This window comes from Protopterus annectens, chromosome 9.part0, assembly GCF_019279795.1.
Source record: "Protopterus annectens isolate FY-2018-M chromosome 9.part0, PAN1.0, whole genome shotgun sequence".
Classification (NCBI taxonomy): Eukaryota; Metazoa; Chordata; order Ceratodontiformes; family Protopteridae; genus Protopterus; species Protopterus annectens.
The window spans coordinates 921,412,003-921,436,218 of record NC_056743.1 but is presented as its reverse complement, the minus strand read 5'-3'; the positions used below and the strand labels follow the sequence as shown (position 1 = coordinate 921,436,218).

Below are 24,216 nucleotides of genomic sequence, written 5' to 3'. Positions count from 1 at the left end.
AGGAGTCGGCTGACTGGCACTTGCGAACTGCTTCTGCTTCGGGCACCGCATGGCAAGAAAGACTGATATAATGGCGTCGGCTGCATGTTTTATACCCCTGACGACCTGACGTCATGGAAGAAGGGACAGCAACTGACGCAGGACCCAAGACTTTGTTAAATCAGGCCAACTGAGAGCACCCTGCCAGCAGATTACCCAAATGTAATGACTGCAACAGTGAAATACGAAAATAATCATATCCAAATGTATACAGTCATTACAATAACATTTGCAAAAATCACTAGAACAGCACTACAAACAATAATTATATTAAAAAAGTATCACAAAAACTGTCAACTTTGGCAGATACATAACCACTTGGAAGAAGTGAACTTTTACATGGTAAATCCACTAACTCAACTCAGCACAAAACACCATCATGCCACTCAGATGAAACAAATACAAGACTGACTCAAGGTTCTTTATACATCATCCCAAGATACAAGAATGATTAAACTGCCTCTTTTGCCATCTTCCATACTGCAACCATCTGGGTAAAATAATACGGATTCTCAAAACCATTTCAACTTAGTACTAACCTATGAACCTATAAAATAAGGATTCTTAAAACCATTTCAACTTCCTGCAAACTGCACAACATTTAAGACCATTTATAAAACAATTCTGGCTCTACAAAAGTCTACTTAAAGAACCCAAAAGTTTTAAGACCTTACTGTCATGACATCTGTAGAAGAAAATGGCTGTCAAAAAGTCACTGTACCACCACCTCCACAAAAGGAACACTTGCATATAAACCAGGGGCTTAGCTTCCTTCCAACTACACAGCTAAAAGGAGGGAATTTCCAGAACACTTTCTGTATATAAAACAAAAGCAGTCTCTCCAAACCCTTCATGTACAGGAAATAGGATCAATCAGCATCTATTGCTTTTTTGCATACAAGGAATTAAACCCAAATTCACACACAAAAGCAAAGTACAAAGAATCTCAACTTTTTATCCTATACCTGCAAAGGAAATGTGGTAACGGAGATATTCAAACCTTACACAAACAAATCATGAAAACAGGTGTGCCTCTGCCACAGCCCACTAACCAAGAATAATTTCTGAAAGTAGCATTAGCAAATATAAAAGTACATAGTGAAAACAAACCTCATGCTGTGACATTCCAGGTGAGATTTTCACAACTTTCTGGGGTGGTGTCCTGAAATCAAAGCAAAAATATAGATTTTATACTATTTTTTTCTTATAAAAATATCAGAAAACAAATCAGTGAAGATGTAAGAGCAAAGACATTCTCATTTACCTCCAAAGGTCTAGTAAGCCTGCCTGGCTTAATGACATAAAAGGACGAAACCCTAACTATGACCAAGTGACCGCAGATAGATTAGTACCTCAGGCCACTGGACAAGCCAGGTGCAGAGGATGGTACAATGTGGACAATGCAAGTTTGCTCATCCTAGCAGAGGAGAGGGAGGTGGTCCAAAATGCTGCAGGAAGGCAGCTACAGGAAAAAAAAAAATAATACAGCGTATGCTGTAATGAGTCAGGTGTGCTTGGCTGCATAGATTCCCATTCATACTGCAGTCTTCATGGAGAGAATGTGCACACCACCCACAGTTAAATGCAATGAAAGTTTTCACATTTGTGACATCTCATGAAAGCCCACTGAAGAGAGAGGGAGTTGGGCATAAAACTAGAAAACCCTAATGGTTAACTGGACGACCAGCGTCTATAATCACTTCTCAACTTACAGAGGAATAAATACATTGACTAACTGTGGAAGAACTTGTGGCTGAGCAAGCAGCAGTGGCCCAAAAGATACCCAACAAATGTTCACTGGAAAAATGCCCACATTTGCAATAAAGCTGTAAACCTGTTCCTTAAACTATTCATGCACCTACAGACTAATTTAACTGTCAGTCTGAATGTTGCAACCTCCAGATTGTCTTATTTAATGCATCTACTGCAGCCAGACACTTTTACATGCAAGACAGCTCAAAATAATCTGAGCACTTTATGCATTTAATACCAAACAATGGTATGTTACACAGACAATGACCAATTGCAAACATGATGCAGACAACAGACCAGACATATTGTATACAAGAGAACAATGAACAGAGTTAAAATTTAAAATCAACATTACAACTAAAGGTTAATGAAAACTATGTAAATTACTATACACACTACATCTTTTCTCAATGTCTGGATTTCACATAAAAATCTTGGCTTCATTTAAAAAGGTACATGACCACCATTAAAATTAGTCACAAGCATCAAGATTTGCATAAGCAACTGATAAGTTTTAAATTCCCAGATAAACTATTAACACCATCATCCTCCACCCCTGATAAATCACCTCCACCACTGTACCTCTCAATATCTAAGCACAAGGAATACAGACAAAGATAACAACAATGGGGGGACAAAAGCCCCCAAATCAGGGACAGATTTAACTACTGTTCTTATAAACTTAGAAAGTTGCTAGAATAATAGGTTTAGCATTATAATTCATTTTCTATAGGATATGAAGTCTGAAACTCAAATGTATGCAAGTATTTAGTGATTTCAGTTCGCAATGATTTGCCAGAAAGCTGCAAATTTTAGGAGGAAAAGATCAAAAATATGAGGTAAGCATCTGGACACCCTGTGAAAATCTAAACAGTTGAGAGTTATGTCCCCCCTCTCCCCAACACACACACTCAATCTACTAAAAAAAAGATTTACACAAGAAATCACATCTAAACTCGCTTTCAGTACTTGAAGGTGCATACTGAAAGAGCAGCGTGTTAAGATGCATACATATATTTCTATGCGCAGATTTCCACAGCTTTACAATTCAATTCAGGAAAAGCATAACAATCAGTAAACCATCTGACGTGGAAGTATGACAGCAGTCAGGAGCAGCCTTAGGTGAATTGGTGCTCTAGGCAAAAGGGCTCCAACTGCTTCCCCTCATACCACGTGGAGCCCCCATCGTGGTCTACCTACGCCAAATAAACACTAGAAAAGCTCCCCTGCTACAGCGGCACCCTAGGTGGCCGCCTAGTTGGCCTATGCCTAAGGCCGGCTATGACAGCAGTAGACAAATAACTTTTAAAGGCAAGTTTTTCCCCCTATTGTCTGCCAGCAGGAACTTCTCTACACACCATTACAAACCAAGTCAATAAAACATATAACATTCCCTCCAGCCTCAAGGATGACAACACAAAATATACTTGTGGAGAATTTGAGGCTGCCCATTACTCAGAACTTCAGCTATCAATAAAGTTAGTTTGCAAAACATTTTGGGAAACAGTCAGCAGGATAATGCAGTGATATGTCCCAAGAAGGATAAGGATCGAATGGCCAATGATCTGAAATTCAACTGTCCCCTACCTCTCACTGCCAATCTTCACTGTTGTATCAGCTTACATAATGTGCACTTGGGCACGTTGACTTTTCTTAACAATAAATGTTCAAAAACTCACTATAACAAAAAAAAAGGGGGGGGGGTTAGCACAATGGTTAAGGTCTTTACCTTACATATACAAGGTTTGGTTATGAGCACTGGTTACTGATTAGGGTTGCAAGTCTGCAAACTGATATCCTAGTACTTATCTATGAACCATAACTACATGGGACACATCTTGCCAAGGATCAGATATCTGGCCAATCTACAAAGCCCTGGGCTTCTTCATCACTCACCACAGTCTACCCTTAGCACAAATGTCTTGGCATAACAGAGATGCACAGGAGTTTCAAAAATCACAGGTTTCCTGCCCAAAAGGGAGGATGATATTTGAAGCTCTACAATTTACTCAAAACCAGGAAAGATTGTCATCACTTCTCAAGACGGCAAAGAAATTACAGTACCCCACTCAGTCTGGCAAGAGTAGGAAAGGAAAAAGGGGGGGGGTTGCCACTATTGCAACAGTCATCTATATGAACATCTACTGTTATAGTAAGTTTACTTACACAACTGAACTATGCTCTTCATTACATCACCACTGCCGTAGCCCTAACTATATGGGACAACTGCCATAACTTAAGAATGGGTGGATGCAGAAGATCCATAGTCCAAATCCTTTTGGCATGGCTTTTGCAAATCCTGCCTTAACTACAGAGATTGAATCTAGCTTGCAATGTTTCGTAAAGGTGAGTAGAGAATGCCAAGTAGCTACATCTACTATAGACGTAGAGTCCGCTCCCTTCCAAAACGCATCAGAAGTACCCACAGGTTTGGGTATAGTCAGCTTTGAATTTCTGAGGGGGGCTTACACCATGGTGAGAGAGTAACAAAACTGGGTTGCCCAATACAGAATCTGGAAATAGTTTGTTTATATATGGACTGTCCTCGCTCTTCCACAACAAAAGATATAAAAAGTTGGTAAGATTTCCTAAAAATATTTAGTCTTTCTCAAGCAAAATCTCAAGTGTCTATGGACATCCAAAGTATGCAGAATTCTCTCCCTGCCTTTTTTTCCAAGATAGAATACAGGAAAATGAATGCCCTGATTTAAAGTAAGCTTAGAAAAAAATTGGCATAAAGGAAGGCTTGGTTTTAACACTCAACCTGTCCTTATAGAAAATCATAAAATGCTGCATTGACATTAGGGCCTGTAACTTGGGCAACCATCTGCCTAAAGTCGGAACAATAAGGAAAGCAGTCTTCCAAGTCCAAAATTTCAAGGGACTGACTGCAGGTTCAAAATGGGACAGCATTAACTTCAACACAAAATTAAGATCCCAAGGAGATGTCATTTGTTTCCTAGGTGCACCAATATGTAAAATCCCTTTTCAAAAATTGTCTAACCTGAAATAAGAAAAAGAGGGAAGATACAAAGGAAGACAAGCAGGTGGACCCGACCCAGTTTGGCTTCGTCAAGGGCAGATCATGCCTTTTGAACTTGGTTGACTTCTTCGAAACAGTCACCAAGGCCATTGATGAGGGAAAGGCAGTCCCATACAGCCTACCTTGACCTTGCAAAGGCTTTCGACACAATACCCCACTCTGGTATTGTAGAAAAACTTACCAGCTTAAATGTAAACCCATATGTCACAAGATGGGTTGCAAACTGGCTTAAGGACAGAACCCACAGGGTTAGAGTTGCTGGCGCTATGTCAGACTCCAAGCCGGTCACAAGTGGTGTCCCACAGGGCTCGGTCCTTGGCCCCCTATTGTTCGGCATCTACTTCTCAGAAGTACAGGCCAACATGGGAGGACTTTGGCTGACAAAGTTTGCTGACGACTGCAAACTGGGCGCCATAGTGGAAAGTGCATCGGACACGGATATCCTTCAGAAGGGACTCACGGAAACAGATAGCTGGTGCCAGAGCCATGGCCTGAAGTTAAACGCCAAAAATGTATAGTCATACCCTTTGGGAAAAACAAGGTAACCCCAAGCTACCATATAGGTGGCAATCCACTAAGCACAGAAGAGGTTATCAGGGACCTGGGGACCCAGGTTGACAGTGGCCTTTCTTTTGACACTCACGTTGCTAAAGTGGTTAGAAAGACCTTCTACATTGCCCACCTGATCATGAAGGGATTCACATCCAGATCTAGTGAGGTCATTGTTCCCATGTACTCTTCACTTATCAGACCAATGATCGAGCACAATGCCCCATTCGGGATGTATCTCACCAGACATCTGCAGCAATTGGAGAGACCCCAAAGTTCCTCACCAAAAGGATAAAGGGACTCCAAAATCTGTCATATGCTGCCAGATTGAAGAAAATCCAGCTCTATTCAGTTGCATACCGTCTGCTCAGAGGTGACATGTGCCTGACATACAAGGCCATGTCCAACCCGGAATTAATGGACATGCTCCTCCTCAAAAAATCCAAATCCACCAAAACCACTAGAGCAAGCAACTTAAACCTTAGCACGGATAAAAATAGGACATGCTGGAGGGATAGATTTATCACTCAGAGACTCCCTATGCTGTGGAATAAAATCCCGGTCCATGTGAGGCAGAGCACCTCGCTGGCTCTGTTCAAGAGAAATCTTGACCTGTGGATGGGAGATCGTAGGTTTATCCCGGGAATCATCTCTGTGTCACTGCTGGACAGAGGCACAACAAACTAATGGGCACAGTATTTTTTCATATAAGGGGTGGCGTAAGCCACAAAAATTTGGGCTAGGCTTATAAATGCCTTAGGGAAGATAGCCTAGTATAAACCTATGAACCTATGAAAAGCCAAAAGGTGTGCCAGTGTATAGGTGCACACTAGCCCTCAGCTGAGCAACTCACACAGCTTCTGAAGAATGGGAGGGGCACCTACTTAGAAAAGAGCTTGTTTTATTTTAAGGAACAAATGAGAAAATATTTTCCCATTTGGCCAAGTATGTTTTTATAGGAGTAGGTGTTCTATTCTCTTCTAAAACCTGCTGCATGTCCTCAGAAAAAAGTACCTAGATGGGATCAAAAACCTATCAGCACATCTTTACAGTTCCCTGCTCCAGCAGCCCAAATCACAACATCGTATTAACAGCTTCTGGGATACCTTACAAGGAAGAAAAAGTGCTTTAAATACATACAGGCAGTCACTGATACGACGCCCACCACCTCACATTTAAAATACTCCAGACTGCACACTATACGAGACTGCTTTATAATATAAAATGCAATTTATACAATGTCTTATATAAATATTAAAAAATGCTTTACTTACAGTTTCTTCATCCTTCTAAACATTAATGATAAATTGTGGTATATGCTTTACAGTTTATCCACCACTTGATGCAGTTCAAATTCCAGTCTCAGCCATTTCTTACAAAGCTACATTTTACATGTCTACACCTATAGCTCAAGTACAGTTATGCAAGTAAATTCACCATAACAGAGGATGATGTAATAGATCACTGCTGCAGTAGTCAAAGCTATATGGGTTACATCCTACCTAGGACAAAGCGCAGCCAGCAAGCTTACAAAACTTTATGCCACCTTCCAAGCATCCAAACTGTTGAATGTTCAGTCAGAGCAGGGAGAAAATCAACGATCTTGGTGTCAAGTCCTTCAGAGCATTCATGTCAACTAAAAGTGAGGCTAGAGCTCTGAAAGAGGTCAGTGCTAGGTATATAAAAATAAATCTTATCCTGGCAAAAAAAGATCATACAAAAAATAAAGATGCAGTGAGGGAGTGACTACATCAGTGAGCTATTCGAACATCTACTGTTGCGCAAGTTTTACTTACTCAACAGTAATACGTTCATCATTAGATCACTGCTGCAGTAGCCAAAGTTATATGGGTAGAATTCCAAGCTACAAAAGAGTGAGGATTAAGGTTGAGGGTACAGGATCCCATAGAGAATAATCCTAGACAAACTTGCTCTAGACTGGAAAAATTAGTATAGTTTTCAGTGCTCTGTAAAAGTATGTACAGAGGGCCAAGCTGCGACCTCAAATATTTACAGTCTACAGACTTCCACAAAGTCACTAAAGAAGCCAAGGCCCTAGCAGAATGCACTTTGATACTGCCTGGAATGGACTTCTTATGCTGGGAATAACAAAAGCAAATAACATGGGAACTATTTAGAAATTGTCTGCTTTGACATTGGTTGTCCTTTTTTCTAGCATTCACAAACAATGAACTGAATAAGTGTTCAGAATTTCTAAAGGTTTTAGTTCTGTGAAGTTAGTATCCGAGTTGTCTGTGGACACCCACAGTATGAACCCTCTTCAACCCCCACCCTGCTTTCTCTCATTTATAGGTTATGGAAAAAGGGACATAGATTGCTTGGCCCAAAAGTAAACTCAGATACCACTTTGCAAAAAAATCCTCATTTATCCGTAAAGAAAACCCGTGTTTGTGGAAAAACAGCTAAAGTTGACCCACAATTACATTTTGCAACTCTCATTCTTCTTGCAAAAGTCAGAGCAATCAGCAACACTGTCATGTTAAGAACTTCAAATCATCCTGAACAGCTGGTTTGAATGGAGAAAGTGTTAATTTTTCAGAAACAAAATTAACAGCCCAAGGAGGAGTCACCTATTTTCTAAGTGGATGGGTACACAGAATCCCTTTCACAACCAACATGACATGGAAGTAACTGAAAAAGGGGATCTGTGGGCAGACATGCTGGAATGGCCAAAAGAGTAATCTTGACAGAGGAATATAGGCTAGAGGATAAAAATATTGTGGAACTAGAGAAATGCTAGTCTTTAAAGGGTCTTGGTTCTTAATACGATACCAACTAGAAAATCTTTTCCATTTACTAACAATTTCCTAGTAGCAACTTTCTTTGCCTCTTAATACCTACTGCAGGTCATCTGAAAAAAAGGTGGCTAAAAGGTATTAGAATTCTATCTGGGCACTCTGAGACGGACTCAAGCTGGGGTGTTTCAAACAGCCCCTGTCTTGTGGGACTAGGTGAATTCTGCGAGGAAGGTTGTGGCAATTGCCTTGGCCATTTCCAAAAGAAGGGGAAAAAACACTGTTGCCTCGGCCAGCAGGGAGTCACCACAATGATCTTTATGGCGTTTGCCTTTTTCGGCTTTTCCCAGTTAGGGGTTGCCACAGCGGAACTCTGGTCCGCTAATGATTGGCAGTAGAATTTTTTTTTTTATGGTGCAGAGTTGCCAGCCCGAAGCCCAACCTTCAGCAAGGCATGCCTATTTACGCATGTCTTTCGGTGGCCACTCTACCGTGGGGAAGACATGCAGATTCCACACAGAAGGCACTCCAGCAGAAAATCGAACAGGAGAACCTCTTGCTGTGAGGCAACAATGCTACCGCTGTACCACCACGGCTTACCAGAATTTTCAGAATGATCTGGCTATCAGTGGAATGGCATACACAAACATTCTTGTCCATGTCCTTGTTTGGATGGTGCAGTGGTGCAGCAGTAGCACTGTCGCCTCACAGCAAGAGGCTCTCTGGTTTGATTGTCGGCTGGGGTGCCTTCTGTGTGGAGTCTGCATGTCCTCCCTGTGTTTGTGTGGGTTTCCTCAGTGTGGTCCGGTTTCCTCCCAGATTTTAAAGACATGTCTGGAGCGTTTCTCCCCGGGCCTCCGCTGAAAACTGGCTTTGTTCTAAGTCGGACTTTCCCAGTAAACAAATGTTAAATAAAAAAAAAAATAAACAGGAAAATAAGAATGCATCCATTTCTCAGGCCAGTTTGGAGAGGTCCTTGGACAGACTTGACAGTTGTTAATGCAGGCAAACATATCTGAAATTTTCCCCACAGCTGAATCATATCATGAAAGGCCCCAAGATTCAATTTCCACTCATGCAGGTCTGTTCTAGCCCTGCTCAGCTTGCATAGCACAACATTTTGTTCTGACAGAATGCAAGAAGCCTGGAGAGATACTGTGCTCAACTGGTGTACCCCCCCAGGCTACCATGGCTATCCTACACAGTACGATCTGGAACCCCCCCCCCCGTTTGTGTACCACATCACAGTGGTGTTTTAGAGAGCGGAATCCATTAATTACTGCAAGCATCTCTCTAATGTTTAATGTGTTTTGTCAGTCTTTTTTGTTCCAAAGACCCTGTATTATTATCCCAACAACACCCCTCCAAATAAAGACAGAGGTATCTGCTGCTCCAGACAGTTTTGGAACTGAAAGGGAAATGGGAGACCTAGATTCACATAAAAAATGCTCTCGCCACCAAAACGGTTCCCTTTTCAAATTCCAGTTTTGGGATTTGTAAAAAGTTAGGGTGTGCTGATTTTGGAAGCATACAGATTTTTACATACTAATGAACCTTTCTTATGTGGAGTCTGGCTATAAAAAGCAGGAGAATCAAATGTAATTAATCCTAAAATCCTCAAATCCCTTTGAAATCAACTGAATGGCAAGACTCGAATAAATCATGATACAGACCTACTTTTTCCTGTGGGTGAAAAGCTCTTTGAAAGGATACAAACCGAAGACAACCTGGGAATACTATTATGTGGAATGGAATAGGACAAGATTTGTGAATGCACTCGTGAAAACCTAATCTATGAAGGGGCTCTCTTAGTGAAGCAAAATATTCCTATCGCATGGAAAAACAGACATTGCAAGATAAGTAGTGTAAATAAGGGAAAAGGTAAATACCTTACAGTCTGCAATAGGCTATCACTGGACCTAGCCACTGTGAACACCCTTGGAACAGTCGACAGCCCAAAAAGATAATGCAAAGAACTGAAAAAGTAGTCCAGACACAATAAAACTTAAAACATTTGAAATCTATGACTGCTAGAAGGTAATAAGCATCCTTTAAATCTAGAATTACCAAAGCAACTGAAAGGGGGAATAACAGGCAACATGCTGTGAAAGGACAGCATTTTGAACTTTGAAACTTCTACAAACTGCTTGAGAAAGAAAAGATCTAGGAATGTTCTCGATAAAAGTTCTTTTGGTATGAGAAACATCCCTGTAAGGTACACAGTGAGATTCTATTACCCCTACAGCCAACAGCTGCTGAAAGATGGGAGAATTAAAGGAGTTTGATCCGAAAGATGAGGAAGAATTCCCCTGAAAAGGAGGTGGGGACTCCCAGCAGCCATTTGTACTCCTGATGGATAATTCTAAGAATCCATTTGTCTGAGAATTATATACCCAAGAGAAAATGTGTCTGACAGTTGGTTTAGAAGATTAAGTAACAGTTAATGACCTGTTTTCCTATGGTGCAAGACTTGATTCCCTCAGCCTCCACTGCCTCACTGTGCAATTTTGAGACAGACACCGCTGCCAGGTTGAGTCTGCAAAACATCCACAGAAATCAGTGCTCTACTCTGGAAAACAAATACAAATAAAGTAAATGGAGAACCAGTTGAAGATTGGAAGGGTTTCAAAAGTGGAAGGGAGAATTACATTTTTGTATGTATTCAATCCAGCCTGGAGTGTTCTGGTTTCTGGGAGGCTTCCCCTTTTTATAGCCTCATTCCCATTATTTTTGAATGCCAGCTTCCTGTACTTTACCAAGACCACTTATTTTGTTTTTTTTTATAAAAGGATAAATTAGGAATAAAACATTTAACAAACTAGAAGGAAACCTGAAAAATCTGAAGCACCCCTTGAATCAATTTTCCTCTCACATCACATTTTTCCACACCTCAGCAAAAGACTATCCAAATACAACCTCCCTATCAAAGAGGAGAATTAAAAAAAAAAATCAGCTTTTACATCTGCAGGCAATTTTTGATAATTTAACCATACAGATCTTCTTATAACAGACCCAGTAGCCACTGCTCTAGAAGTGACATCAGTTGAGTTACAAGAATACATGTCATAGAACATTTGGTTATTTGAGAAACAGAAGCAATAAGAGCTCAGATAAGATTTACTCTCAGATAAAGGGAAAAAATTAAAGTTATACCATTCATATTTTCAAAAGAAGCAAGCAAAAACTTTTAAATAAGACTGGTAAAATATATATTCTTTTGCTGAAAATAAAAAAGCTTTCTCATTCTTGTTAAAGGAAGAGGGATTAGCATTTACTAAATGTTTAGCTCAAAAAGATTTGACAAGGAAATCACTGCAGGGTCAGATCTGGAATAAGAAAACAAGTACTTGTTAGACGGAAGAATCGTATACAGTCCATCTGCCTTCTTGGGGCTGGAGGCTGGTTATCTGACGTGTTGCAGGTACCCTGTAAAGCTGGTAGAACTGGAAGAACAGCAGTAGGCTGAGAAAATTCCGGTTATAAGTATTTTTTTCAAAGAAACTGGAAGGCCGTATTGTTCCCAATGAAGATATTGATGCATTCTAGAGATGGTTTCAGAAAAGGAAAATTCTTCCAAGGGAAAATCACAAGAAAAAAACTTTCCGATTTGTTCCCTAAAATTCTATTCCCTGTTCATTGCAATGGGTATTCCAGGTGACCTTTTCCACAGTGAGAAAAGCCCTCTGTGGGTATGTGTCCAGCAAGACCCCCTAGAAAAACAAGTTGGAGATAGGGTGAGGTTAGGCTTTTTTAGATTCAGTCTGAATCCTAGGCTGGAGAAAGTATCCACAGTGAGATGTAGAATGGAAAGAAGTTCCTCCACAGAATCTGCTGGGATCAGGCAGCCATTTAGGTAGAGGTATACATGAATGCCCTTTGTCCTGCAACAGGCAATTACTGCAGCCAGGCACTTGAATACTCTGGGCACAGACAAGCCAAAGGGCAAATTAGATAATTCATAGCGATTTCCACCTGCTTTAAAATGAAGATGGTTCCTGTGTGACTTTACAATGGGGATATCTAAAAGAGCCTCTTTCAGATCAAAGATGACCATGAAGGACTTCCAAGATGGCTTCACACTGAGTAACAGCTTGTTTCTAGCTTTCCCACTGTGAAAACAAATTCAGCAGAGAAGGCCAATAGACTTGTTTGCATTTATGGGTAAATTCCAATAACTGGCTAGTAAGCGCACTGCCTGGATGCCAGGAATAAAGAAATACAAAAGACGTGGAAAAAAACATAGCTACAAAAAGTGAAGGAACACAGACTGGAGAAAGCTCTGCAGCTGTTCAGCAAAAAGAAATGCAACCTTCAGACATGACTTCCAATAACCAGCAGGAAGATACAAGTTAACTGCATACAGACCTGATTAAACTAAACAAAACACTGATGGAATATATTAACACAAACAAAGGGCTGGAAAAAATGGAAGCTTTAAACAGATATTCAGATGAGATGATAAAGCTGCAAAAATCACAGGTTGAAACTCAGAAAAGGCTGGCTGAATATGAGAATGTTAAGGAAGAGATGTTAATAATAGAATTAGAGGATAGTGCATGTAGGGAAAACCTGAGATTTTCAGATATACCAGATAACCTGGAAGGAAGAGACTGCATTAAATTTTATGAAAGCACAAATAAGCAACTGGACTGGTATTCCAGGAGTTGTTAGTTGAAAGGGCACATTGTATGTATGCTCCAAACCTAGCTATAAGAAAGCAATCTAGACCTTTAATAGTAAAGATGCAATCCTATCAGCAGAAGGAGTTGATTCTGACAAAACTGCGGCAGAAGGACAAAATACTAAAAGTGGGAGACAGCATAGAGTTTGTGGAGAATGATTACTCACTGTACACTAGGCAGAAGACGAGTAAATTCAATTCACTATTCAGAGACTATAGGTGTGAGATTCAAACTGCTGTATCCAGCTGTCTAAGATATTCTTCCCTGGAGGGACAAAATCATTTTTTGATTAAGTGCATGCTGAGGAGGAAATACAAAAGTTTGTCCAACAAAAAGTGAGCTGTGAAACAGGAGATTCTGCTTCTTGTTCTTCTGGTAAGAAAGACCAGAGAGAGACTGTACCTGTGAAACATTTTCTAGTATTTCAACAGAAAATGTTGGAGACAAGTAAGGGAGCATGAGAGCTGACTAGAAGAAGAGTAAGTTGGAAATGAAGCAGAGACAGGATTTGGGCAATGGAAAAGAACAGCAACAAAACCAGTAACTCAATGTGGGATTACAATGCAATAATTTTGTGAAATATGACAGAAGAAAATCTGGAAATATTGGACTTTTTCAAAATTTCTCAGATTTGTGGGGGACTTGTACATGCCCTACGTCATATGTCATTAATGTTTGGGAAAAAATGCTTTTCTGGAGGGGAAGAGAAGGGAGAAAGCTAAAGTAAAGAAAACATTTCTTTCCTTAACAGCACTGTACTTGTGGTGTATGGTTTTCTTTGCACACTATTTTAAGTGTAATGGGGATTGTAAACAGGTGCAGTTTTTCTTTTTCTCCCCTCTTCTCTTTCTTTTCTTGTACAACTTTGAGAAATATATGCAATGCAATGTAAAAAAGCCTGGTTAAAAAGGCGTGACAAAGTTAAAATTAATGTGGTTTTTTTTTTTCATTCTTGCATGGGGAAATGACTGTATTAAAGACCTTAGACTGATTAGTTTTAAGACAGAGCAAGTAAATGAAAAAGAATATTGAATATTATGAGGCTTTTCCTAGCAGATGCGTGTATATTTAGTAGCAATCCTGCAGCTGGTCTTCATGTTTCCATGGAATCAATCTGGTAAAGAGAAACTGGCAGTCTGGTTCTCATGTCTCCATGGAGACAATCTGATAAAGAGAAACTGGAGACAGTCTGGTAGAAGGGGATTGGCTAAGGGAAAATGAAAAAAAAAGAAGATAAATTGGCTAGGACATAATGCTCTCTGAAAGACATTAGGAGTTTTCCCAGTTGGGAGGGCTTTAAAGATAAGACAAAACCAATTAGTCGAAGTAAAGTTCTCAGTTTTTTTTTTATGCAATGAGGGTACTAATATAAACAGGTGTTTTTTTCCCTCCCTTCTCCCTTTTTGTTTGTTCTGTTTTAAGAAATGTAGGCAATGCAATGTAAAAAAAGAGGGAGAGAGGAAAGGTCTGGTTAAGAGTATGACAAAAGAAAAATCAGTGCGCCTTTTCCCTTTGCTTGCATAGGGAAATGACTGGGTTAAGACCCTAGACGTTACCCAGTAACAATTACAAAGCATGTAAATGAAAAATAATATTATAAGTCTTTTTTCTGGTAACAAGGTTCCCCTAGCTGTTTTGTACCTGGTCTGCATATCACTACAAGACAATTTCATAACGAGAAAATGGCTTGGAGAAAGTGTTTATTGAAAGCATTCAAGTGTTTTCTCAGCTGGGAAAGCTATAAAGATAGACAAAATCAAACAGCACCTACTAAATAACACAGGCTGTACCATGCACCTTAGCATGACTAACCTTACTTTTTGTCAACTCTAGCCTGTCTCTATGGTTGTCAACTTAGAAATAGAAGTTATGTTCTTACCATAACATTCCATGTTAGTTGTCTTCTTCTCGCCTTCTTTCTTGCTGGATGGGTTCGGAGCCGACCTCGGCTCCGACTCGGCCACTCTAAAAGCTCGAGAGTTGGTTCCACCGGCTCGAGGCTGCCCCTATATCCCACAATGCTAGGCATGAATTACCTCAGATCTCGTTTGTGAGCTAGGCCCAGCTAAAATACAACCAGAAAAAAAATGGAAAGGGAGTCCACCTCTATAAACACAGGGAAATAGGAAAGGTGACCTAAAGCCTGATCCAGGAAAATATGCACCGCAGAGCATATAGCTATAGCAAAGAGGTGGTAGAAAGAGAGGTCATAATCAAACTCCTCCAGGTCTGTCCAGGCCAGGGGGAAGGAGGGTGGGACGCAAGAAAGAAGGCGAGAAGAAGACAACTAACATGGAACGTTATGGTAAGAACATAACTTCTATATGTTAAGTTGTCTATCTCACCTTCATTCTTGCTGGATGGGACCGCATCCCTAGCACCTTGTCCCGGGTGGCCTAACGGAACAGACTCTTGAGAACAGTGGTACCAAAGTTAGCTCTATGCCTAGAAGCTAAATCCAACTTATAATGTGAAATGAAAGTGTGAGGAGTAGCCCAAGTAGCCGCTGCACAAATGGTGTCAATAGGCAGTCTGTCTTGGAAGGCTATAGAAGTAGCCAAAGCTCTGGTGGAGTGGGCTTTAGGTTTGTTAGGCAGCTTTTGGTGTCTAATTTCATAAACAATTGAAATCAGAGATGTTAGCCATCTAGATAGTGATACCTTGGAAACAGCAAGTCCCTTTCTGCCTACTGCATAAGAGACAAACAGCTGGTCAGTTTTTCTGAATTGTTTGGTCCTATCCAAATAGTACCTTAACTGACGATGAACATCTAGCCAATGCAGTTTTTGTTCAGACCTATTAGAATATTCTGGAAAAAACACCGGAAGGTCAATGCTTTGATTAAGGTTAGAAGCAGAGGCTACTTTAGGCAAAAAGGACGGGTTGGTTCGTAAAGATACCCTGTCTTTGTGGAACAACAGATATGGTGGTCGACAGCTGAGTGCATGAAGTTCTGAAACTCTTCTAGCTGAAGTAATAGCTACCAGAAAGAGAGTTTTCCATGATAGCAATTTTAAAGAACAGGAGGCTGCAGGTTCGAAAGGGGGGAGAATCAAAGAACTGAGAACTAAATTAAGGTCCCAAGGAGAAGGAGGATTTCTTATAGGAGGTCTGAGTAGAAAAACTCCCTTCAAAAAGGCTTTGCAAAGCTTGTGGGACATTATGGCAGACTCTGAAATGCCCACATGAAAGTTAGATATAGCTGCCAATTGAACTTTGAGAGTAGAAGGAGATGAACCTGCATGAAAGAGTTCAGCTAGAAAATCAAGAACCATATGGATGGGAGCAGTGAAAGGATCTAAGTCCCTTCCTTGAGCCCAATAGGCAAAACGTTTCCACTTACTCAGATAAATCTTTCGAGTGGAAGATTTGTGGGAAGCTATCAAAATATCTCGAACAGAGTGAGATATTCGAGGAAGCCTGGCTAAGGTTGGAACTGGAGGAACCAAGCAGTGAGGTTCAGAGAGGGGAGGGAGCGATGTAACTGACCCGACTGGTGGATCAAAAGATCTGGAACTAGGTCCAGATGCCAAGGTTGCTCCAACAGAAATTGATGTATAAAGGGGAACCAAACCTGTTGAGGCCAGTAAGGAGCAATGAGGATCAATGAGGCCTTCTGAGCGATAGCTTTCTGTATCACTTGAGAGATTAGTGGGAAGGGAGGAAATGCGTAGAGGAAATGCGTAGAGAAGTCCCCGAGGCCAAACTTGGACTAGAGCGTCTCTGCTGGGCTGGTCTGGTAACGGGAATAGTGTGAAATAATCTCTGCACTTGCTGTTTGGGGAGTAGCAAAAAGGTCAAGCAAGGCTGACCCCACTTGAGAAAAATTTCTCTCAACAGAGTCTTTCAGAGACCACTCGTGAGGCATGAGGATAGCTCTGCTCAACTTGTCCGCGATTTGATTGGACTTCCCGGGGATGTGCGTTGCTATCAGAAACCGCTGAGAAGAAATCGCCCATTGCCACAGTCTGAGTGCTTCTCGACATAGGGGATAGGACCTGGTTCCGCCTTGTTTGTTGATATACCACACTACAGACATATTGTCCGTCTGGATTGCTATCGTTCCAAAGGGAAGAGAGTCTTGAAGGGCCTGCAACGCTAGAAGCACTGCTCTCATCTCTAGAACATTTATGTGCAAGTGGCATTCGTCTGGTTGCCATGTGCCCTGGACAGTTCTGCCCTGATAATGCCCCCCCACCCGATCAGGGAGGCGTCCGTTGTCAGAGTAGCAACCGGAGGGGAAGGAACAAAGGGTCTTCCCAATAAGAGCTGAGGGGAAGACATCCACCACAGAAGATGATTTTTGCATGTTTGCGTAATCATAATGGTGTGGGACATCGGAAGTTGCTGGTATGACCATTGTGTGAAGAGCATCCATTGAAGGATTCTCATGTGAAATCTGGCTAATGGAAGCAGAGGAATGGCAGCCGCCATAATCCCCAATACTTTTAGAACTAACCTGGCTTTGACTCTGTTGCTGCTGAAAAGGAGCGAGACCAGTTTGTGTATGTCTGTTATTCTTTGATCTGTTAGCCTCGCAGACATGTTGACTGTGTCTAGATTTGCGCCTATGAAGGTAATAGTACGACAAGGCAACAAAACAGACTTTTCGCAATTTATTGAAATGCCTAAGTTTTGACAAATGCGAAAGGTGTAGTCTCTGGCCATTAGAAGAAGATGCTTGGTGGGAGCTGTGAGGAGCCAGTCGTCCAAATATGGAAACACCTGGAATCCTTGACGTCTCAGGTGAGAAGCTACCACTGCCATGCATTTGGTAAACACCCGGGGGGCAGTGGTGAGACCAAAGGGCAGGGCCCTGAATTGAAAATGACTGGTTCCCAGCCTGAAGCGGAGGAATCTTCTGGAGCGTCTGTTCATTTTTATGTGATAGTACGCATCCTGAACGTCTATAGAGCACATCCAGTTTTCCTTTCCCAATAGGGGAAGGATGGACTGTAGCGTGACCATCCGAAATCTTGTTTTCTTGACCGACTTGTTCAAGATACTGAGATCCAAAATTGGTCTCCAGTCCCCTGTTTTCTTTGGAACTAAAAAGAACCTGGAGTAGATTCCGGATCCTTGCTGGTCTGCTGGAACTGGCTGAATTGCTCTTTTTGCAAGCAGCTTTGAAATTTCCAAAGCTGCAAGATCCCTTTGAGCGGTGGAACATCTGGAAGGGATTTTTTGATTTGTTTGGAATGCGAAGAAGGGAATGGAATAGCCTTCGAAATGATGGACTGTACCCACTTGTCTTGAGTTAGGGATAGCCAGGCTTCTGGGTACAGTGACAATCTTCCCCCGACTGCCTCCGAAGGTGGACAGTCGGGCAACACCTCAGGGATGCTGAAAGGGCTCATCAGAAAAAGTTTCTCGATTGCCCTGGTTCTGCGGACCCCCTCTGCCTCTGGGGCGACGTCTACCATTATTGTTCCCTCCTCTGCCTCTGGAGGGGAACCGACTCTGTGAGTCAGGCAAATTCCCTTGAGATTGTTTGCGGAACCACATTTTCCCACTTTTCTGACCTTTGGGGTAAGGTCTAGAAGGAGTAGAAAAACGGACTCCGACGGCAGACAGAGTTTTGCCATCCATCTCGCACCTAGTCAAGGTTTCTTTCACTTGAGGACCAAAGAGAGATGATCCATCAAACGGGGAATTAGTGAAAGACGTTTTAAAGGGGTCCGCAAAATTGCATAGTCGCATCCAGGCATGCCGACGTAAGGCGACACCTGTCCCTGCGGCTCTACTCGCTCCATCAGCCGCATATGAAAGGAGGCGCATGGAGGAGTTAGCTATCGAATTTAGGGTAGTCAGCTGGGTGTTCATTTTGTCCTGAAAATCTGCAGCTGTAGGATCCTTCAACATCTCACTCTCTTCCTTGATCAAGTCTCTCTGGAGACGGGTGAAATGGCATAGGTAGTTCAGCGAACGCATTGCAAAGGTCGCTGACGAAAACATCCGCTTCCCATACCTGTCCATAGACCTAGATTCTTTGTTAGGGGGATGAACAGGCACTGAAGGATCAGCTAGTTCCTTCTTGGTGGCAGCAGCTACCACCATAGCATCCACATTAACACCTTTGGTCAGAAATTGTTTGTCAGTTGGTGCTGTTATAAATTTAGAAGGTCTCCTGGGGGTAGGGTCCACTGAGTCAGGAGCCGTCCAGGCTTTCTTTGCCACCACCTGCATGAGGGGATCAAAGGGAGGGGACACCCAGGAGGTGGAAGGGCGAGAGCCAAACGCCTCAAGATTCACAGATTCATCCTCCGAAGGGTTAAGGGCTGGCCAATTTCCCCTCTGTTTCAGGATCTCTAGAATGTCCGCAAAGGAGACATCTTCAGAAGGGGAACGGGGAACCTCGAATCCTCTAAATCTGTGTCAGAGGTGACAGACTCAGGTGAGTCTATGTGCTTCCTCTTACACTTTCTCTTCCTAGGGGGCTCCCCTGCCAATTCAGGGAGGCCTCGAAGGGGATGAGATCCCCACAGGGGATTCTTGAGGAGCTGGCTCTCTGCGGTCTGGGATGAGGGAGTGAGTAGACATAACCTGAGGCACCGAAGAGAGAGGGACGGACGGAGCCGACTGTGGAGTTGAACAAGGTTCCAACACACTCCGTATGACCTCGAACGCACCCCTGTCAGGCAGAGCCAAAGGTCCCCGCTCCGAGAAGCTGAGAACCTCCCTCGGCACCGACAGAGATGGCTCCGAGGCCAATGTCGGAGCCGAACTCACCAGCGCCGAAGCACCGAGAGGGAGAGGGGGGTCGGATAAGGGTCCAATGCCACTCACCCCCTTGGAGCCGACGAGGGAAGTCCGGCGCAGAGATTCTTCAAAAGAAGAAATCGGAGCAGACGACGGAGCCGAAGACAAATGTATCGGCTCCGACGCTACCACAGTCTCGGTTCCGAGACGCCCCGGCTCCAAGCTCAAAGGAGTCGGAGGAGGAATATTTAAAGGGATAGGTAGAGGCATCGACTGATGAGTCGGGCTCTGAAGCATTTGGGCCAGTGCCTCAGACTTTAGAAGTCGACTCACTACCCTCTGGAGGTCAGGATCCGAGAGCCTCGATGACCTGGAGGAGTGAGATCTGTGGCTCCGTTCAGACAGCAAGGGAGACGCTGGAGCCGAATGAACGGAGCCAAGGGATGGTGACCTCGACCTCTTTCTAGATGTCGGCTCCGATGGTCTGATCGGAGCCGACCCAGGAATCTCCAATACCTCGGCTCCAGCCGGAGCCGAGGGAACCACAGAAGCTGCAGTCAAGGACTCATCGGCTCCAGCCGGAGCCGATGCAGTAGCAGACTTCGAAGCCTTAGGCCTCGACTCAGAAGCTGGAGTCGAGGTCTTAGAAGTCTTGGAAGGTTTTCCCGATGTAGCAGATAGGGTACCTTCAGGCTTAAGCAAACCCCTTAGTATGAGTTTGTTTTTTCTTTCCTGCAGGACTCTAGGGCTGAAGCCATGGCATACAGCACAAGAGTCCTGCAGGTGTAAAGGTCCCAGGCAGTACACACAAGAAGTGTGACCGTCTGTCAGAGACATTTTCTGACAGCACGAGTCACACTTCTTGAAGCCTGAGACCTTTGAATCCTTGGACATTTTCAAGGAACCGAAGTGTAACCACACAAAAACACACACACACCGATTACACTGTCAGAAAAAATTAAGTTAAATTACTCTAAAACAAAACTTCTGAAAAGTTAAGTAAAGTTATAAGTATAAAAACCCTTACCAAAAACACATACACACACTGTAAGGGATGGAAGGGCCCGAAGGCCTAAGGAAAGAACTTATTAGTTCTTGAAGAAGGGCTGAATAAGGGAGAAAGTATAAATTATCCACTACACTGAAGGTAAAAGGGAAAAAACTAAGCTAAAGGAAGTTTAAACAGTTATTAGACTAATTAAAACTGACCTGGAGCTGGTAGAAAACACCTCGATCGCTGTAGCGGCAAACGAGATCTGAGGTAATTCACGCCTAGCATTGTGGGATATAGGGGCAGCCTCGAGCCGGTGGAACCAACTCTCGAGCTTTTAGAATGGCCGAGTCGGAGCCGAGGTCGGCTCCAAACCCATCCAGCAAGAATGAAGGCGAGATAGACAACTTAACATCTCTTGTTCTTATTAGGAAGCAAAAACTTCAATATTTGCAGATGTACAGAGTTTTGTGTGTTATTAAGACCAACATGCCAAACAGTGTATGCATGTAACATAAAAGGTGGAACTAGGCATTTAACAAAAAAGCAGTTATACATAAAAAGGTGGTAATAATAACTATAATAGAAAATGGTGCTTTCGGCAATGTCTAAATCTGAATGGTCTTGCAGATAAATATAAAAAAGAAAGTAGTGAACTATATTAAAAAATGCACAGTACAAATAGCAGGAGACACACCTGGAAAGAACTGAACATGTGAATTTGATACAGAAAGGTTCTCAGGATTGTTATTTAGCAGAATATCTGGGGCAAAGGAAAAAAAGAATACTTATGTTAATTGCAAGAGAAGCTCCAATAGTGACAGAAAAGGAGAAAAATAGATAATAATGGAAGATGTATATTACTAAGGGGCTACTGGCAAGGAAGGACAATTACACTGGCATACAATTACATTCCAACAAACTGGAATTTACATTCTACAAGATGCCCATAGACTAGATAGAATTTACATCTCACAGGAATATGTGCATTTAATTGAAGGTCTTGAAACATACCCAATAACTATATCGGATCATGTGCAAAAAATAACTAAAATAAAAACTCAAGATAATGAAATAAAATGAGACACTGGCACTTTCCCACCTACTGTCTGAAAACAGAGGAACTTAAGGAATGGGTTTTGGAATTAAATTCAGGAGCTACTAGAGAAGACAGAAATTTCTTCTGAAAATATAGCTAAGTAGTGGGATAAAACTAAAGTGCAATTTAAAACTATGGTGGAAATAGCTAACAAGTAACAAGAATTATTTAGAGGGACCGGCAAAAAGGAGCAACTGCAGAATGCTAAACAGAAAATAATGGATTACCTCGATAATATGCACAAGTTTAGAAAGATTGCTGTTAAGCAACTATTTTTTTTTTTTTTTGTTAATGCTAGACCACAAAAATTTTTAGCACAATGACTCGGGCAACAGAAAGTGGAAAGGGCTGTCACCAAGCTTAGGGAGACTATAACATGGGAGATAACAGATCCTGTAGAAATATTTTGAAAATGTTATGAAAGTTTGTATAAAGCAGAGAAATATGGAAATCAAGAAAGGTACAACTAGAAATGTTTTTGGAAGAATTAAATATGCCAAGGTTAGAGGTGAATGAGGCTCAATTACTAATAGTTAGGATAGGAAGAGATGAAACAAAAATGGCTATGTATAACCAATCTACAGGAAAGTCCCCAGCAATACATGGAGTTTGGAAGCTAGGAGGGGAAAAAAACTGAAAGATCTGGAAGGTTTTGCTTAACAGTATTTTAAGAGGCAGAGAAGTAGCAGCATCATGGAAGAAGGCGGTGGTAATGGTAATACCTAAAGAGGGTAAAGCTCCATCGGATCCAGCTTCATACAGGCCCATTTCAATACTAAACCATGATTACAAAGAGTTTATGCCTATAATGGCTAAAAGAATGGCAAAAGTGATACCAAAAGTGTTAGATATGGATCAGTATGGTTTTGTGCAGTGGAGGCAAAGATTTGACAATATTAGCAGAACACTGATAATCCAGAGGGAAGCAGAACATAAGAAAATACCACTGTTACTGGTGGGTCTTGATGCAGAGAAAGCATTTGACAGACTACAGTGGGACTTCATGAGGAGGATAATGGAAGCATTTGCTTTCCCTGATACAAATATAAGGTTGATTAGGAGTATATATGAAGGATCAGAGGTGAAAATTAAAGTAGGTGGGGTCCTCTCTGATAACTTCTGCTTGAGTAGAGGAACCAGGAAGGGTTGTCTGCTTTCCCCTTTGTTGTTTCCCTTATATTTAGGACCACTGGCAAAGAAAATAAGGGACTCAGAAATTCAAGGATATAATTGGTTATGGTAGTCAGGAAAAGGTGGCTCTATTTGCAGATATTATATACATTGCAAAACCAGAGAGAGACATTACACTGTTGTGGAACATTTTAAGACAGTTTCAAATCTTTGCGGGATACAAAATTAATGAAGCTAAAACAAAGCCAACAGCAGTAAATTATGCACCCACACACAAATTGGTGCAACATCATTCATATTTATGGGGACATGATAAAATGAAGCATTTAGGAATATGGATTAGAAATTATTCTGTTGAGCAAGCTGAGGATATGTGGGAAGAGACTAAATAGAAGAGGATACCAAAATTGAGAAACCGGAAGCTCTGTTATATGGATATGGATACCAAGATACAAGCAATTAAAATGTGTTTAGTCCCTTTAGTTTTATAGTCTTACACACAGGTCAGTCATATTTTTATCAACCACAGGAGAAGTTGTACAAACAAATACATACATAAAAAAAGAGTTGAAGGATTTTATCTGGGAAGACATCAAGAGTCAAGTGGGATAAGATGATACTTCCAATAAAACAAGGTGGACTAGAATTACCCAATTTGAGGGAGTATTTTACAGCAACACTTAAGGCCCTTATACATAGCACAATCAGAAAATTATAATTCAAAGGGGAAAGGAATAAGGATGATACTGGGGGAAAACTCAAGAAATAAGACAAGATTGGGTTTTGGATGCAGACTCTTAAGGAGAAAGAATAGCTGTGCAAAATCTTACCATAACCATAGATGTCCTTCTCTTCCATGTTGCAGTATTCTAGGTGTGGGATTTCCTGCCCACAGGCAACTCGTATGTGGCTGTTGCAGTGTGCGTGGGACATCACACGTAGGACCATAAACCAGGGGCCTTAAAAGTGATGTCTGCATGCACAATCCTCAGAACTTGAAGGCCAGCAGGCAGAGAATAAGGAGGAATGGCAGTTGTTTACAGGTGTGTGACTTGGAGTCCTACTGTAATGTAAGTAGTACAGGTAAGGAGTAAGACCTGGGGGGACTGGTGGATGGGAAGAAATACTGCAACATGGAAGAAAAGGACATCTATGGTTATGGTAAGATTTTGCACAACTATTCTATGTACTTCTATTCTTATGCTGCAGTATTCTAGGTGTGGGAGCATGCCACATACCACAGCTTAAGTGGATGACAGGGTGGTAGATGGAGAGTTCTACAAAAACCTGCAAAATTGCCCTGGTGAATCCTGCTCTAGCTCTGGAAACTTGGTCCAATTTGTAATGCTTGGTGAAGGTGTGGATAGTGGCCTAGGTGTCCGCTTCCAAAATAGATGCTGTGTCTAGGCCTTTCATGAAGACCCTGGAGATGGCCACATGTCTAGTGGAATGTGCCTCGATTCCCCTTGGGGGTT

At 41.9% G+C, this 24,216-nt stretch overlaps 1 protein-coding gene across 1 annotated transcript in view; it reads right to left on the bottom strand.

Moving 5' to 3' along the window:
* The window catches only part of LOC122810606 (SAP domain containing ribonucleoprotein), a 1,802,793-nt gene that overhangs the window by 1,231,601 nt on the left and 546,976 nt on the right, over positions 1–24,216 (bottom strand). The window contains exon 8 of the mRNA XM_044082182.1: positions 1,150–1,201. Within this exon, the coding sequence (XP_043938117.1) occupies positions 1,150–1,201 (52 nt within the window). The remainder of the gene's footprint in view (positions 1–1,149; positions 1,202–24,216) is intronic.